A 19915-nucleotide genomic window follows, 5' to 3' on the forward strand; every position below is an offset into this window, starting at 1 on the left:
CTACTTTTAGAGTTACACATGAGATTCATTTTTTTAAGAAACCGTACCAATTTGAAGAGTGTTTATTGAAAGTTATCTTATGGGCACTGGCTGTATCCAGCTGTTGTGAAACTACAAGTCCCATCATGCCTTGCCACAGTTTTGCTATTACAGAATGCTAAAACTATGGCAAGGCATGCTGGGATGTGTAGTTTCATAACAACCGGAGGGCCACAGTTTGGCCGTGCCTGCTGTATAGGGAGTAGTGCTTTAGAAGACACAGAACACGTGATTAGTCTGTGGGGCACTTGCACTAGAGAAGCTCGTTTTTACGGGATGCAGTTAAAATCCCGGCGTTCAGAATCCCGACGCCGGAATCCCGACCGCCGAAATGCCGACACTTTCTCCCTCCTGGGGTGTCCACGACACCCCTGGAGGGAGAATAAATTAGTGTGCCGAGCGTAGCGAGGCACCGGGCCCGCTGCGTGGCGAGCGCAGCGAGCCCGCAAGGGGGGGCGATCCACGTCCCCCCCTTGTCGGCATTTCGGCTGTCGGGATTCCGGCGTCGAGATTCTGAACGCCGGGATCCCGACCGCCGGGATTCAATACTGAATCCGTTTTTACAAATTCTTGTATTCTAATGCATTGGCCATTTTGTTGGAGGTTGAACACTAACAAGTTTTAACACATCCACTTAACACATCCACTTAACACATCCACTTAACACATCCACTTAACACATCCACAGTTCGAGAGCTACGTACAAGCTGTGTAATTAGATGAAAATTTTTACCCTGGTTGGTAGTGGCTACTGAATGGTGTCGCATTTTGCTTACCAGGGTCTTAAATGACTGACAAAACAAATTCAAGTGGAGTAAATAATAAGGTAGTGTTAACCATAAGCATATTGATTATGTCAGACATCTGGGACATTGGGCAGACTTTCTCAAGGGATTACTTCTTCTGTGTGTCAGAATGATCCAGTCAGAAATTGGGGGCTAACAGTGTATCAGCCGCCGAGTCGGTGGAGGTTCGGGACTTTGTGAGTTTGACGTTTTCTAAAAACAGCCGCAGACTCGCACAAAAACCCGGACCTCCACCAACTCGCAGCTATTACATTTAGCCCCGGCAATTTGATCTAATGACCTCAGTCAATGTGTGTGTAATATACATTTAACAGATTCATTTAAACTAAACAGCTGTTCGTTACATAACCGCTGAGACAATTCTTTTGCACAACACGCTCATACCAGACAGGGAGCAAAGATGTTCCCGAAAGAAAATCTGAAAGTTTAGACACTTTAATGATGGTTTTTACTCTACTGTCTCTCGACTGTGCCCTAACCGCAACACTTCTCTTAGGTTTGATTCTGAGTTGGCACAGGCTCAGGAGGAGGCGCAGAGGGAGAAGGTACTGAAAGAGAAGCTGAGCCGAGAAAAGGACATTCTCACTTCTGAAGTGTTCAGCCTGCGACAGCAGATTGAGGTGAGTTGTGCTAACCTTGAGAGTTGCTTTCCAAAAAAGTACATACAGTAAGCTTGTCGTACAATCAACTTAAGCTTGATACATACAACTAACTTCAACGCCACAGTAAAACTATACTCGATACATGCAACAAATTTTAAAATAAAGCAAAAAATTCAGTCAACCTCAATACGCACAACCAGTTTAAACTCCACCATAGAAAAAAAAAACTAAGCTTGATGCACACAACCATTTTAAACTCCATTGACTTGAGTCATGTGCCCCATGTGTGAAATCACTATACTGTAAGTCAATGAACCGGAAAAACAAAGATTTGAAAAAAAATCACGGATGTGTCCCCAAACACCTAGCCTGAATACGCCATACGGTGTGAGATGTCTGGAGCAAGTGGCCCGCCGGTTGCAGCTCTGCTACCAGTTGACTCTGCAAGGGAAATTGGTATTTGTGGATTATCACGGCTCCCATCGCATGCCATCGCATGCCAAATATAGTGGCATGCGATGCATGCGATTGGATGCGATTTTTGCCGTTTTTACAAAATTGCATGCGATTTGATCGCATGCATTTTTTAACAGAAAAGCATCCAAATGCATTGAAATTAGTATCAAACATGTTCAATGGCCCCCAAATGTCATTTTTGAGGCTGTACCACCCCCACTATCAACGCGAACCCGAAGCGTGGCGAGCGGAGCGGTACCTGTCCTACGACCTTTTCATACCCCCACTATCCACGTCGGCGTGGAGTTGAGAATAGAAAGTGTGGCGAGCGCAGTGAGCCACCGAGCCTGAGGCGCAGCGAGCCCCGCGAGGGGATGCGTATACCTGTGAAGGTATCCGTGTCCCCTCGCGGGGCTCGCTGTGCTCGCCATGCTTCGGGCTCGCTGCGCTCGCCACACTTTCTATTCTGAACTCCACGCCGACGTGGATAGTGGGCGTATGAAAAGGTTGTAGGACGCGTACCGCCACCGCTCGCCACGCTTCGGGTTTGCGTTGATAGTGGGGGCCATTGAACATGTTTGATACTAATTTCAATGCATGTGGATGTTTTTCTGTTAAAAAATGCATGCAATCGCATGCGATTTTTTCATGTGGGATGGCCATCGTGGGAGCCGTGATACTCCACAAGTCCCGGGAAATTTACTAAGATGGGGCTCTGTAATAATGGGATGTTGCTATGGGCAACCAATCAGATACTATCTATTATCTTCTAGTATATGCTGATTGGTTGCCCATAGCACCTTCCCATTATTACAGTGCTCCCATCTTAGTAAATTTCCCTTGCAGAGTCAACTGCAGCAATAGTGTATGAGAGCACATCTGTAGTTCTCCCATTTCAGCCAGTAGACACAGATTATCCTATATGTTGTATAGTTGATACAGTTCTGTACAAGTCATTCATACAATGTATTAAACTAAATGCATTTCTTTGCACTGCATTATTTTGACATGTCCAATGACATTGTTTTGCACAATTTGTGTAATTACTTTGTATGAAGTTGTATATGTTCAGCATATGGGGCCAGAGTTTTCTTAAGACATATTGTATAAAAACAAAAACAAAAAAAATTCATGATTCTAACTATATAGTATCTAAATATTGAGTTCTGCAAATTAACAACTGCAGCTAACATCTCCTTTCTAGCAGAATTACTTTCATGTCACAGTCCAGCAATTAGTGAGCATTTTGTGACGTTAAAAGCCTCTGTTTCATTTATAAACACTCGCACTGCATGGCGTGCTTATCTCCGCAGGATAACATTTCATTCTCTCTTCCGCCGGCTTAAACTTCTTTAAAATCAATAAGCCTGTGCTTTCCTGTAATTTTGCTTTTTTTTTTTTTTTGTACCTGTTCTGATATTTGTTGCATCTGAAAATAACCATCGTTTTCCTTTAGCAATTTTATAATTTTGCCACCGTGTTTTCATGTCTTGGATCGTCATTTGATAGCTTGAAAGCTGCTTGTGTTCGAAAATTATTGTAGGCAATTTTCACACATTAGATCTTTAAAGTAACTCTAGGCGGCTGCATCTTTCTTCATCAGGAGAAAGAATCGGAGATTGCGGTCTTCACACACAAGGTAGATCAGCTGGAAGTGGAACTCCAGGACGTCTCCTCGCAGGAGTCCAAGGATGAAGCTTCCCTGTCAAAGGTGAAGAAGCAGCTTCGTGACTTGGAAGCCAAAGTTAAAGACCAAGAGGAAGAGCTGGATGAACAAGCTGGAAGCATTCAGATGCTGGAGCAGGTATGTAGAGTTGAGATACCCTTGACGCTTAAAAAAACCTGTTTGTCGGTGGAGTAGAATAAAGATGTAGATAGACTATGGCGTTTCCATATTATTGTTTCAGGATTTTCAAAGCTGTGGGAAAGAAAAGTCCACTTCACGTCTCAATGAATGGCGTAACTGAATAGTAACAGGCATAGACTAAGTTAATTGAGTGCATGCCAGGTATAGGGCTGGTTCGATTGCATGTTGATAATTACACTGTTGATACTGAAATCTTCATAGATTATAGGGTCAAGATGGTACTATTGGCAGGGGCGGATTGGCAAAAGAAGCCACAGGGAGGATTCTTGGTGGGCCAATGCACCTATTGGACCACCTGTGACTTGAAGACGGTGGAGTGTGACAGACTGCTGGTGTGCCTGCATTAGGGGATAGAATCCCTATTAAGAGGGATCCCACCCTCACAACAGACCCCACCTCCATAAGGGCTGCTTTTAAAAATTTCCCGGGATGGTTTTCCATCCCAATCCACCCCTGACTATTGGTCATAGTGCTATGCGCGAATTGTGATTGCAATTGCGGCCAACTTGTGTCAGCCAATGTAAAACATTTCCTTAGTGTTTTAGCATTCAGACACTCTCTTCTTTCCATTCATACTGTAATTAAGTAGCAAAGTTAATGGTGGGTTATTCTGTGGCTTTATAGACAACATAGACCTTTTGTGGCACTTACGACTTAGATTCTATCATCTTTCAGCAGTTCATTGTTAGGTAATGAATCCTTATGTTCACTATCAAATGTATATTTCCATTAATGATTATTTAGGTGACATTACTCTCTGCTCTTTCAATGTTTTACTTAGAATTTAAAGTAAAGAAAATGGTAATATTTACATATTGTGCCATTGGCTACTGCAGCTGTGTGCGCTATAGCTTCAGTCGTGCATTTATTTTGGTGTTGGTTCACACTGATCCTGCTGTGGATAACAGAGGTTTTAAGGACATTCCTCCTAAAGAACATTAGTAATGCAGATGATGTCACCAAGTGTTATCTGCTGGCAATCTCCACTTACTATCAGCAATAGCTGCAATATATATATATATATAACTGCGTGAGAAAGCCGAATAGCAGGAAGATGTTTCCTGATTTCTTAAGCAATAACGGTTTAAAGACAGGACAAAAAGCCCCAATCTGTGAGAATTCATGTCCTTGTTCATGCGCTGCTCGGCCTCCTCCCTGCTCTCTTCTCTGGCCATTACCTATATATCTTCCTGTTGGTAGCTGTAAAAGTTAAAGAAGTGCCATTAGCCGTCCGCACATCAGGGAGTGATTGCAGAGTCAGCGACTGGGCCAGAGATGGATGGTCACCAGGAGACTTGACTGGCCTCTGTTCCTGTACCCTCAGCACTTAGAGCTCTCAGCGTATTTCATTTTTTTTCTGTTGGAAATGTAGCCTAAAGGGCTGTGAGCAAGCATTTTCCATGCACCACTTTGGGCCATTCTCACTACCTTAGTACCCACTAGGGTGTGCTTTATAGATAAACGCCTATCTGTTTTGATGGATCCTTCCATGCTAACGGAATAATGGCTTCAAAATCTATCTCTTTGGTGACGATTGACTAAGAGTATGCTGTGTGCATAAGTTCTGTGCAGCAGCCGCAGCCCAAATCACACTGGAATCTAGGCTCCACCGTGACACCTTCTGCAAAGTGAAAACCTTAACATTGACTTCCAAGTCTGCTGCTGCTGCTGCTTTTATAAATAGAAAAGTAATGGAAATCAACAACCATAATGGGCTTTATTCACTTATTAGGAGACATTGGGGCAGATGTATTAAGCTTTAACAAGAGATAAATCCAAGTGTGATAAGGAGAGATAAATGCCCAGCCAATCACCTGCTAACTGCCATGTTACAGGCTGTGCTTGAAAAAAGTCAGTAAGGAGCTGATTGGCTGGACGTTAATCTCTCCTTATCACACTTGAATTATCTCTTGCTAAGGCTTAATACATCCCATTACCTGATATTAATGGGAAATCTTTCCATTACATGGTTGAATGGTGTTAGCAGTGTAGGAGACCAAGTGGGTCTTCATGCGGGATTTGTACTCCCTCTCCTACTTGTCCTTAGATTACACTTTCATTGCTAGGTTGTTTATGGCATGTTCAGTTCCGTATGCTATTGTAGATGAATGTAACAGTCTGCTTAGTAAATTGGGATCCATATGTTCTCAAGGATTTCATCAGCTCTATGCACAGTTGTTGGTGATTTGCTGCAAGACATCACTGTTACGTTTGACAGTGCACATTACTGTATAATATGATAGACTATCCTAGGTCCTATTAGTCACTGATTGCCTTCACCTGGTGCTCCCGTCCCAGCCACACATTACTGTATAATCTGGTAGACCATCCTAAGCCCTTTTAGTAGCAGGGTGCCTTCAGTTCGCCGTTCCAGCGCATATAACTGTATAATTAACCTAGGATCTATTAGTAGCATAGTGCCTTCACATGGCGGTTCCAGCCACGCATCCTTCTGATTTAAATCACCCCATCCTGTCTCTTCAGCATTGTGACAATACGGGCCCCAACTGAACTTTAGAAATTCATAAGTTAGGATGTTAAATAAGCCTTAGTAACATGTTGCTGCCACTTGGAATGGATAGACAATGGGCCTGATGCAGGGGTAACTGCGTCTTTTCCCACCGTAGCAGTTGCATTCTTTATGCAAATGCCACAACCGATTCTCCGCCTACTCATATGTCCACAGACAGCAGTGCTATTCTTTCTCATTGGTCGCAACATCGAAATTGCACCATCCCAAAGAAAGGTGTGATTTCGCCTTCTGAACATGGCCGTCTTTCAGCAAAGCGCCAAGCTCTAGCCAGCCACCTACCTATTACATCCCAGGACTAGCCACTGAAAAACAATCTCTCTCTGCATCTTTTTGATTTGAATCTAGTAGCGGTAACCAACCAGGTTTATACACGGTGTGACAATACCTCAGCGGCATTGCCACTGTGTGCACCACTGTATCAGGTCCAATTTGTTTTGGTACTAGCTGAAATGTAGTCAGAGCAATGTCATTAATTATATAAGTTTATCTGGTGATAGTAAATTATTTGCTGTTTGTTTCTAGTCAAAATTGCGTCTGGAGATGGAAATGGAGAGACTCCGGCAGTCACACTCCAAGGAACTCGAAAACAAAGACGATGAAGTGGAGGAGATCAGACAGTCCTGTCAGAAGAAGGTAACCCTTCCTACAAGTCCCATCATAGCTGCTTACTTAGCCAATACATACAGTATAACCCTATGGCTTTCAGTTAAATGGTTTTTATCAGTTTAATCAATAATTGGTCAGACTGGTATTAAAGGGCAGACAAATGATAGTAATGACACTGTAGCCATTTAGGGGGGTGTTCAATCCCAGCCACTATTTTCGCCTGGTGGTAATAGCGGCCATTTCTGACATTTTTAGGTCAAATGTCATTCGACCTATTCAATTTGGACTCCGTTCTTCCGACTGGCGGAATATATTCCAGCAGTCAGAAAGTCCCAGCATTGGGGAAAACGGGCGCTGATAGTCGGAAACGGTCACGCATTTGACAATCCATCGTCCATTTCTGATCATACACATTCGCCTCGGTAGGGAGGCGAATCTGTTTCTGGCCGGGATTGAATACCACCCCCCTAGTTACTAAACCAGTGGTCATGAGGAGAGTATAAACAGTCAATAGGATGTAGTAGCATTACTAAGGCACTTTGTACTTCTCTAACGCTTAGTAAGTTCACTATCAAACATTGTTTAGATCATGGGTCCTCAAACTGCGGGCCTCCAGATGTTGTGATACTACAAATCCCAGCATGCCTTGCCACAGTTTTAACACTCCCTTATAGCAAAACTGTGGCAAGGCATGCTGGGATTTGTAGTTTCACAACATCTGGATGGCTGCAGTTTGAGGACCCATGGTTTAGATTGTTGGTTCAGCCCTCGACATACAGTAGGTGCTTCCATTATGTGTACGTTACCAGTGCCTGAAATACCAGGATTGGTGGCTGGCAGGATTTCTGCATCCAATTTTCTTGACATTTTGTTTGCTTAGGTCAGTGGTTCCCAAACTGTGCGCCGTGGCTCCCTGGGGTGCCTTGGGACACATGCAGGGGTGCCCTGCGTTGGTGGTCCAGGACTAACTCAAATTATTAATGGTTAATTATTTATGAGCAAAACCAGTGCTGGTGGCTGCCATTAATAAAATGTGTACAAACAGAAGCAAATCCTGTCCTTTACCACATACCTGATCTTAAGAATCGCATATAAACCCAATCTAATTAAAATAAGTTTGGCCTAGGGGTGCCGTGAAAAAAATGATTTTACTCTAGGGTGCCGTGATTAAAAAAAGATTGGGAACCCCTGGCTTAGGTAATAAAGTGGATGTTGTTTTTTTTTCCATAACAATCAATAAAAAATGTTTTCATACTTTGCATCAGTCCTGCTGTATATATTAGGATGCGGCATGATGTTTTGTACCATATGATGTTGACTGTGTTCCTGTACATACTGTATCCTGTTTTCCATTTTTAACAGCTTAAACAGATGGAAGTTCAATTAGAGGAGGAATATGAGGACAAACAGAAGGTCCTGAGAGAGAAGAGAGATCTGGAAAGTAGATTAAATTCTGTTAGTGAACAGGTATGGTAAAATAAAAAAAATTAAAAAGTCAGCATTGAAAGTCAAACTTGAAGTTCTTTGTACTATCCCTGCATCTGGCTTTGGATTACAACTCATACTCTTGTATTGGCCTTAGGTTAATCAACGTGACTTTGAAACTGAGAAACGCTTAAGAAAGGACTTGAAGAGGACAAAGGCTCTGCTTGCAGATGCACAAATCATGTTGGATCATTTAAAGAATAATGCTCCTAGCAAACGGGAGATTGCACAGCTCCGGAGCCAGGTATTCTTAATAACTTCAGAATCAACGTTAGTTAACTTGCTGAAAACACATAGTAGTTGGAATTTACTGGGTAGCAAGCAATACAGAAACCCCTATCTGTGTAACTAACAAGTGGTTTGGTGGTTATCACAATTGGTAGTACAGGTTGAGTCTCCCTTATCTGTATATTCCAAAAAATGTGTTTTTTCCCAATATTTCTTTTTGGGTTTTTTTTTCCCACCTCTTTTTTCATACAGTACTTGCCTCGTCCCCTGGTGTCCACGGCGGCCTTCGGAATCCTCTTCAGCGGCATCCTCGGTCCTAAGGATTCGTTGCGTGGGTGCGCCAGTGATGTCACGGGCGCAACTGCGCACTCACGAAATGCACTCCTGGGACCGGAGATGCTGCTGAAGAGGATTCCGAAGGCCGCCATGGACGTCGGGGGACCAGATAAGTATGAAAATTAAAAAAAATCCAAAATATGCAAAAATCCCTTATCCAAAAAGCTTGTGGTCCCAAGTATTTCGGATAAGGGATACTCAGCCTGTAATAGGGAAATTAATGGATGATAGACTTTATACTTGAGCGCACATGAGTCCCGAAGCTAAAAATTAAGTGTTGGAGAAAGATTGATGTTGGCTGGTCTGAGTGGTTTATAGAGGCCCCAGATGGAGGAACGAGAGGTGAGGGTCAATCCTTATTCCTATATTGCATTGCATTTCTCCTAGAGTGAACATTTTGTCTCTGTGTCCCTATTTCAGTAAGATAAATGATTTATTATGAATAAAAAAAAAGAAAAGAAAATGAATAAGTGGTATGAATATTATTTTACCAGTTTTATTTTATTCTGCTGAAAATTGTGCTGCAGCTATTGATTATTGTGGATAAACATTGCTTAAAAACCAGAAAATAAAGTTGTCCTAGCAGCGCTTTAATAAGAAAGGCGATCCTGGCACTTGTGACAGCTTCTTGACATAAGTGGTAAATCCTCCAAGTTCCCATCTTAGAATGTCCTGTTGAAGTGTACTCTGTAGGGGTAAAAACAATTATCGGGAAGCAGTGAGAAATTCCCAAGAGGCCATTTCATAATCTAGAGCAGATCGGTGTCCCTGGTTCCTGTGATATGTGGCTGTCCCAAAATATCTACTCCCTCCTCGTTGTGTCCCACCATAAATTCTCTATTTGCTGAAATGTTATTTACTCCTAGGGAAATATTTTACCAAGCAAGACGCTCTGTGCTATAAATCTGACTTCAAGTATGTACTTTAATACAATCCACATAGATGGCATAACAGCACAACATCGGCAGGCGGTTTACAGAAATACCACTGGGAATATAAAATGACAGCCTCAATAAAAATGCTTTCTGATAGTGTAACACTCCAAGGCCATCACTGGGTCTGTGGCTGCCTACAGGATTTTTTATTTTTTTTCATTTGTTGGTTTCTTTCATATATGTGTGTGTTTGTTTTTTTTGTTTTTAAAGTGCACATCTTATAAATCAAAGTCTAGCAGCAATCCATTGATTTGTTTGCAATAGGCTGAAAAATAAATGCAGCCCATTGAGTCACTTAGAACCAGTGACATCATTTAGCACTTTCAGAATTACTTTAATTCTTTCATATATTTCATTTACAGCTAGAAGAGTCTGAGTTTACCAGTGCTGCTGCAGTAAAAGCTAGAAAGTCTATGGAGGTTGAAATTGAGGATCTCCACCTTCAGATTGATGATATCTCCAAATCAAAGACAGCGGTAAGATGCCAAATGGTTTGTGCCTGTTTGCTGTCTGCCCATCTGGTCTGTCTATGCTTTTTTTTGTTTAGTCTATGAAAAAAGTCTCTGCTTTCTATAGCTATGTATCCTTTTATCTTCCTTGATTTGTGCCACACACACTCTTGCTTGCTGGTTTATGCCATGAACTCCTTGTTTATCTTTCTGGCCTGTCCCATATATGTCTGCTTTCTGTGATATGCTGTTTAATCTATGCTACATACAGTCCTGTGTCTATGCCACCGTTTCTGGTTACCTTTCTCTGTGCGACATGCTCCTGATTTGTTACATCTGGCCTATTCCTTCAGTCCACTGTATATAATATGTACATTACCTCTGCCTTCCCTTGAGTCTGATCTGAGCTTTTTAGTTCTTCTCCATCCTCTTACTGCTCCCTCCCCTCTGCTCTTAGCCATCGGTACTACTGCTCTTTCACCAATTTGGTCTACCACTGATATAATATGACCTCTGCATAATTATGTTCTCTCCCTTGTGGTTCTCTATAGTATGTTCCATTTATTACCCCTTTTTCACAAGTCTAGTCTGTGCCATGCGCTCCTGCTTTCCTTCCCCTCTAGTCTCTGCCATGATTTCCTGCTTTCCTTCCCTTTTAGTCTCTGCCAGGTGCCTTCTGCTTTTTCTTCCTTCTGGTGTGTGCCATGTCCTCCTGTTTTCTCCCCCTCTAATCATGCCCTGTGCTCCTTTCTCTCCCTTGTGCGGCAGGCCATGTACCACTTTCCTCTCTCCCTTCTGGTGTGCCATGTCCTACACCTTTCTCTCCCCTTTAGTCTGTGCCATGTCCTCCTACCCTGTCTACTCTCTAGAATGTGTCATTGTCCTCCTTCCATCTCTCCCTCTGTTCTTTGCCATGGACTTCTGCTCCTTTCCTCACAATGACCATAGTAATTGATGTTTTGCCTGCATTTGCAAGACTGCATAAAACAGAAAGCGATGAAGACCTTGGTCTGTTCTTTTTCTGAAACAATTAATGAACCTACAGTAATATTTGTAATGATTGTGGGAAATATGTGCTGGGTCTTTCAGACTACCACAGCAATGCAGTAAGCATTGTGACCGTCACAGCTGCATTGAGTCCTGTGTAAAAGCTTATCCTCAGTTAACCTTTCTGTTGCTGGACTCATTTGCTGTGCCGGTTATTATCCTTGTGTGAAAATGAAACTGGTAACAGGGGCAGGCAGGCTTGGAATGACATTTTCATTTAAATTGAGCTTAATAAATTTCACTCCTAAGAGTCCAGTTTCCCCCCCAGTAGAGAGAAGATAGATGACAGCAAGCCTGAGCCTGGGAAGTCATTTTGCTTTGCAATGATGTGTTAATAGATTCATTAACTTTTTGAAGCCAACATTATTCTCTTTAAAACAGAACCACTGCTCCCAAATCCAGCGCACTCCCGTTCTAACCTCAGCTGTAATGCAGCAAAGCTTTCTCTGCTAACATTACGTGCTGGTATATTCCCTTCCAACCAGAGGTGTAACTAATATTGTGGCACCCCCCCCCCCCCCCACACCAAAAAATTACCTTACCCCTCCGCATGCCGCCGCCGGCCCCGCATTCAGTCCGGCACCGCAGATAGCCTCCGGGCTCCGTCTCCTGCAGTAATGAAAAATGACACGACAAAATGGCTGCCCCCGTACAGCAGACAGTTTTTTTAGGGATGTTAGAGGAGGCGGCAGCGGCCTCATCTAGCATCCGTAAAAACTGTCTGCTATTAGGGGGCAGCCATTTTGTCATGACATTTTTCATTACTGCAGGAGACGGAGCCTGGAGGCTATCTGCGGTGCCGGACTGAATGCGGTGGCGGCGGCATGCGGAGGGGTAAGGGGGGTCTGACCAGAGTGCCCGGGCAGCAAGCAGCTGCGGTGGCTGCCTTACGGTAGCTACGCCTCTGCTTCCAACCTACATCTTTAGTTTATTTTACTAATCCTTATTTTCCACTCCCAATCAATCCATCTCAACCCTATCAGACTCCTTCGACCATTGTTAAAGAACCATTTGTTTCAGTCAGTCAGTCACTGTCTCCAGGCTTTCCACCGGTTTTTCAGCTGTTTACCCATTTGGAAATTGTATGTCCGGTATTGGGGAAATTTACCAAGATGGGAGTTCTGTTTCAGATGGGATGTTGCTATGGGCAAACAATCAGATACTATTATCTTCTAATCTAGAAGGTTCGAAATAAGTAGATTCTGATTGGTTGCCAATAGCAACGTCCTATGAGAAATAGAACTCCCATCTTTGTAAATTTCCCCCTATGTGTAGGTCCCTACAACCAAAGTTTGGATGACAGTGGGAATGTGGTTAGCATGCCTGTCTTACCACACAGGTGAGACAGGCATGTAGCCCAGGCCCTATGTATGTGGAGTTTGTATGTTCTCCCTGTGTTTGTTTCCTTTAGTATTTTGGTTTTTCTCCCAGTCTAGAAACATAATGGTAGGTAATCCTATAGTGTGCATAAAATGGCTGCCAGCAGCTTGTTAATCAAGCTACAGTATTCGGGGCACCGTGAGTGCCATCAGATCTGCATGTGTAGTGCACCACATGCGCATACTCACATCTACAAACAGCGGGCCACTACAAAAACAGTGACGTGCGGTGAGGTTGTTGGTTGGTGAGGCACTATCAGCAGCATGAGTTGGTGCAGGGGAGCGTCGGGTCCTGCAAACATCAAGTGTGCAATAGCAGCCACATCCCCTGCACCTGGGGTAGTTATGCAACTGCGCTCAACCTCCACAGTCGTACCATTATTCGCAGTAAGCAACAGTTAAATGTTTGCTACACATTATTATTAATGCTCTCACATTACACATATAACCCACACTATTTATGCCCTTATACACATAATGCCCGTTACACATACTGTATGCCCCACATTATTAATGCCCTTATACACATGACACATGCCCCACATTATTAAATGCCGTTTTACACAGAATGCCCCTTACACATATTCCCCGAGCCCATGTAGGTAAGTGGTGGGGGATAGAATGATCAGTTCGTACCATACTCACATGTACGAACACAGTATCTTTCCTATAAGGGTATTTTTTGGTCCCAGCACTGTGGGTGGGATCACGATGAATTCCTCCAATCCGCCCCAGTATCAAGGATGGAAAAACTGGCAATACCTGAGGAAGCGATGTATGACCACCCACCACAGGCCAGGTAGTCCCAAGGTAGGCAGTAGCACAGTCCCTCTCCATCAATCGCTTCCTGCCGGGACTACTGTGACTGAGAGGGACTGTGCTACTGCCTACCTTGGGACTACCTGGCCTGTGGTGGGTGGTCATACATCGCTTCCTCAGGTATTGCCAGTTTTTCCATCCTTGATACTGGGGCGGATTGGAGGAATTCATTGTGATCCCACCCACAGTGCTGGGACCAAAAGATACCCTTATAGGAAAGATACTGTGTTCGTACATGTGAGTACGGTACGAACTGATCATTCTATCCCCCACCACTTACCTACACAGAGGTGATCCAAAAAGTACTAAAGATACCTTGATATGCTTGTACACATATCACTTCTGACCACCCATAAATGATGACATTTCAAGTGGAATCCAGCGCCGATTCCACTCTAGTTTTTTCCGGCATATTGACCACACAAGGATTTTGGTGATCCTCATTCTCCACTGTGTGGCAGCAGGATTCTGGCTTTGAGCCTTGGGACTATTTTGCTTGCTATTTATATCCCCCGGCCCCCACAACTTCTCTCCCTTACCTGAACAGCACAACGAACAGTGGGGTCAGTGACGGCTCCGGCAGGGCTGACACCTTCAACCTGCTGTGATCTGCGCAACCAGCGAGAATTTGTCCTTCAGCCCCCCTGCCCACATCAGACGCCCCCTGTCCGCTCCCTGGCTCTTACTTACCGAAAGCTGGGATCCATCTTCCAGACATAAGGCACCCGGTACTTGCACTCCCCTCTGCTGCTGCTGCAATACCATCTCGTTTGTCCCGTCTCAGGCTCCGGGCATGGCTCCTAAGTTCTCCGCCTGGATGTCCCATGCAGCCCCCGTGCTTGGTGCACACAGCAGAGGTGCCCGCAGGTTTGGGAGCTGCCTATCGCGGGCATGCGGGGAGGCTGGCTGGGGTGCCAGGGAAAGGGAGGTTTCAGAGGATAAATCATGTGCCTGCCAGGGGAGAGGGGAGATGTGGGTGTGCACGCAGCCACCGGGGTAAGGTAGGGGGTGCGAAGGTCCGTGCACCCAGGGGGGGGGGGGGGGGGAGGGTGCGGAGGTCTGTGCACCCGCCGGGTGGGGAAGGGGGGGGGGGTTTGTGAAGAACTCTGTCTGGTGCAGCTGGATGGCTTCTACTGCGCTGACCAATCGCAGCTGCCTCACTGACAGGGGCTTGCTTTCACAGCATGCCCCTGTCACTGAGGCACCCCTATAGGTGCCGCTTGTAGAGGTTTTTTAGATGGAATTTTACAGCCTAGTGCTTGGCCCTGCCCCCTGGCCACCCCTCTTTCTTGAACCTTAACATTAACAGCCAGAGGCACTGCTCTAGGTGCCTCTGAAACAGTAAAGCAACAAATCATGGTGTAAAAATCAATAGATTAATATAAAGCATATAGTATAAGTATATTCTACACACGTCCCTGTACAAAAATAACTTAAAATAGCGCCCACCTATGAAATCTAAATCTAAACCTCTGTATTATGTACATTATTTTTGTTGTATGTGGTATTGAACATAAAAGGTAAGCTTCACTGGGCCATGGAGTATACTCTGTAAAGCACTAAAACAAATTGATAATAAATGAATTACCCTTTAAAGTCATGACATTCTGCCATAATCTTTTATATCAGACCCACAGTGCTTTGCATGATCTGGTGTTTAACAGGACCAGAATTCCCTTGGCCGCACAATATTTCTGATCAATGGTTTACTTAGACTATGATTCTAAAAGAGGAAACAAATATATTAAAAGCATTATATTCTATGAAGTCCTAAATGTCTATTTTGGTCTGGAGAATATTTGATGTTGGATGTTACTTCCAGTGCAATCTTTAAATATATCTAAATGTGTTTTGTATCTCTGACCGGCAGCTGGAAGAGCAAGTTAGCCGCCTGCAGAGAGAGAAGAATGAGCTACAGAGCAGAATGGAGGAGGACCAGGAGGATATGAATGAACTGATGAAGAAGCATAAAGCTGCTGTAGCTCAGGTGATTTCCTCTCACCCCATGTTAGTGTCTGCTCTCTAAGTGCGGCTTTTGGCTTTCATTTGGCTTTTTTTCTTGTAGATAGGGTCAAGCGAAAAGTAAAATAGATACATGTTGATATTTCAGGAAAAAAATATATAGCATCGTTATTGCCAGTGGAAAAATGATAGTGAGTCTGCAGCTATCAAGGTACATCTGCAGTCACCTACAGGGGCCTTGGGAATACATCCACGAGTGTGTAGTCAGCAGCAGTAGTCCTAAAGGCTATCAACTGGTGATCATGTACAAGCCAATCACCTCCAAACTGTCGTTTTTTGAACACAGCTGATTGGCTGGTGCATTATCGCCTTCTTCTTTATCTCCACTTTACATTTTCACCAGGCTTAATACATATGCCCCTATTATGCTTTACCATGCCTGAACATTTCAGATCTATGAATCCGTACAGGGTACATGGCTATATCCCAATGGGGCATGCCTGGGGTAGTAAAGCAATAGGCTACCCTTTAGCCGTCTTCTCTCTTAACACCTGCCCATTGCCATAACTGCCGGTGCCCGGTGCACACAGCGTTCAGTCACCACTGCTCTGCATTGGAAATCGGAACAGTTCTACCTAATTTAGGGCTGTTAGTAGATATGACTTAATTGTGCCTAATAATGTCATCATTTAGTAGTAGTTAGTTTATTTATAAGGCGCCACAAAGTGTCCGCAGCGCCGTACATAGCAAACAAAAACAAATTACAATAATTTAGCGCAAATTATCTTCTACTTTTTTATCTGTTCTGCAATATTTCAGTTCTTCAGTACTTGTGTGTCTTAGCGATTCATTCCCACTTACACAACTGCAAGGTGTGCTATTGAAGGAGCATTATTACACTGATTGACAGGAGGCCTTTGTGACATACAGTATGTGGCATAGACAAAAACAATGGCACTGTACTGAATGGCAGCACTGCAAGTAGATTGGATGTAGATTAAGCTGTTTATTATACATATATCTTTCCATGAAGACAAATAAAATGTAAACACTTTTAAAAGTGGTATAAAAACACACAGAATCACATGTTTATGTCTGTCTGTTTAATATGTAGTAAAATTGTAATGTTCTAAAAGCAAAACTCAAAACATTTCTGCTAATATAGTAACATTTAGCTATTGCAACAACCAGGGATTTCCATCCACAAGGGCCTTTGCCCAGAGCCAAATTTTGACCTCATGGGGCCCTAGGCAAGATACAGGTTTGGGGCCCTCTTCTGGCAAACAATCTATATCACTATATTTTTGTTCCATCTGCACAAATTAATCCAACGTTAAGCTAACATTACACACTGCATCGCTATCACTGACATTATGATAACATTACAATCTGCATCACTATCACTGACATTACACACTGCATCGCTATCACTGACATTACACACTGCATCGCTATCACTGACATTACACACTGCATCGATATCACTGACATTACACACTGCATCGCTATCACTGATGTTATGATAACATTACACACTGCATCGCTATCTCTAACGTTATGATAACATTACACACTGCATCTCTAGCACTGACATTACTCTAACATTACACACTGGACCACTATCATTGACATTACGTTAACATTACACACTGCATCGCTATCACTGACATTACGCTAACATTACACACTGCATCGCTATCACTGACATTACGCTAACATTACACACTGCATCGCTATCACTGACATTACGCTAACATTACACACTGCATCGCTATCACTGACATTATGCTAACATTACACACTGCATCGCTATCACTGACATTACGCAACATTACACACTGCATCTCTAGCACTGACATTACTCTAACATTACACACTGGACCACTATCATTGACATTACGCTAACATAACACACTGCATCGCTATCACTGACATTACACTAACATTACACACTGCATCTCTAGCACTGACATTATGCTAACATTACACACTGCATCGCTATCACTGACATTACGCAACATTACACACTGCATCTCTAGCACTGACATTACTCTAACATTACACACTGGACCACTATCATTGACATTACGCTAACATTACACACTGGACCACTATCACTGACATTCCGCTAACATTACACACTGGACCACTATCATTGACATTACGCTAACATAACACACTGCATCGCTATCACTGACATTACGCTAACATTACACACTGCATCGCTATCACTGACATTACGCTAACATTACACACTGCATCGCTATCACTGACATTATGCTAACATTACACACTGCATCGCTATCACTGACATTACGCAACATTACACACTGCATCTCTAGCACTGACATTACTCTAACATTACACACTGGACCACTATCATTGACATTACGCTAACATAACACACTGCATCGCTATCACTGACATTACGCTAACATTACACACTGCATCGCTATCACTGACATTATGCTAACATTACACACTGCATCGCTATCACTGACATTACTCAACATTACACACTGCATCTCTAGCACTGACATTACTCTAACATTACACACTGGACCACTATCATTGACATTACGCTAACATAACACACTGCATCGCTATCACTGACATTACACTAACATTACACACTGCATCTCTAGCACTGACATTGCTCTAACATTACACACTGCATCGCTATCACTGACATTACACTAACATTACACACTGCATCTCTAGCACTGACATTACTCTAACATTACACACTGCATCGCTATCACTGACATTACACTAACATTACACACTGGACCACTATCATTGACATTACGCTAACATTACACACTGGACCACTATCATTGACATTACACTAACATTACACACTGCATCTCTCACTGACATTACACTAACATTACACACTGCGTCTCTAGCACTGACATTACTCTAACATTACACACTGGACCACTATCATTGACATTACGCTAACATTACACACTGCATCGCTATCACTGACATTACACTAACATTACACACTGCATCTCTAGCACTGACATTGCTCTAACATTACACACTGCATCGCTATCACTGACATTACACTAACATTACACACTGCATCTCTAGCACTGACATTACTCTAACATTACACACTGCATCGCTATCACTGACATTACACTAACATTACACACTGGACCACTATCATTGACATTACGCTAACATTACACACTGGACCACTATCATTGACATTACACTAACATTACACACTGCATCTCTCACTGACATTACACTAACATTACACACTGCGTCTCTAGCACTGACATTACTCTAACATTACACACTGGACCACTATCACTGACATTACGCTAACATTACACACTGCATCGCGATCACTGACATTACACTAACATTACACACTGGACCACTATCATTGACATTACGCTAACATTACACACTGGACCACTATCATTGACATTACACTAACATTACACACTGCATCTCTCACTGACATTACACTAACATTACACACTGCGTCTCTAGCACTGACATTACTCTAACATTACACACTGGACCACTATCACTGACATTACGCTAACATTACACACTGCGTCACTATATAACCCACTCAGCACACACTGCATCACTATATAAACGACTCAGCACATACGGCATCACTACTCCCTGGGTCCTAACTCACTCAGGAGCCCACACTACAAACTCATCAATTACAGATACTTCTTCTCCCTTCCCCAAAATTCAGAGACTCACCTCTCCATGTAAATGTTCACTGTGGTGGACTTCAGAGGATAGGGACACAGTATGTAAAAGCCCCCGTCACTGCCTTTAATGTTAGAGGCTGCCCAGGAGTATAAGGAAGCTGTCAATCCTCTCATCGCCCCCTGCTGGCACCCAGAGGCAACTGCTTAGTGAGAAGCAGGGGAAGATGCCAACAAGGTCTTCCTTATCAGGACCTGGTTGTGTCTGTGGCTGCACTTCAGGGACCCACCAGGCCCTAGGCGTGTATCTAGGCAACCTAGAGGTAAATCTGTCCCTGTCTTTGCCTATGCTTGCCTGTACGGTATGTTATCACCTTCCATCTCCTTATAGGAAGGACATATATGTTTAGCTTTTCATTAGGAAATAGTTGACTTGCTGTATTACAGATTCCTCCTGGCCTTACGTTGTACCCTACAGCTCAGATTATAGAATGTTGAGCTAAATTCTCTGCCTCTTTAAGCAGAAGACAGCACTAAAATCTGCAGCTTTGGAACATCCAGTTTAATTAAATGCACAACTTTATCAATAGCTTAACTGCTTGTAATTGTAAATAAGGCAAATTGATTTGTGCTCTAGCCCAGTTAATTTGGGGCCTGGTGTCTTTCGTACAGTGTAC

General features: G+C 43.3%; 1 protein-coding gene across 13 annotated transcripts in view; it reads left to right on the top strand.

Annotated features, from left to right (window-relative positions):
• The window catches only part of MYO18A (myosin XVIIIA), a 315102-nt gene that overhangs the window by 244226 nt on the left and 50961 nt on the right, over positions 1-19915 (top strand). For all 13 annotated transcript variants that reach the window (XM_083172333.1, XM_083172334.1, XM_083172336.1 and 10 more), the window contains 7 exons: positions 1342-1465; positions 3507-3707; positions 6826-6936; positions 8272-8376; positions 8492-8638; positions 10256-10369; positions 15458-15574. In XM_083172333.1, the coding sequence (XP_083028459.1) occupies positions 1342-1465; positions 3507-3707; positions 6826-6936; positions 8272-8376; positions 8492-8638; positions 10256-10369; positions 15458-15574 (919 nt within the window). The remainder of the gene's footprint in view (positions 1-1341; positions 1466-3506; positions 3708-6825; positions 6937-8271; positions 8377-8491; positions 8639-10255; positions 10370-15457; positions 15575-19915) is intronic.

This window comes from Crinia signifera, chromosome 2, assembly GCF_055691185.1.
Source record: "Crinia signifera chromosome 2, ASM5569118v1, whole genome shotgun sequence".
In the NCBI taxonomy this organism is placed as follows: Eukaryota; Metazoa; Chordata; class Amphibia; order Anura; family Myobatrachidae; genus Crinia; species Crinia signifera.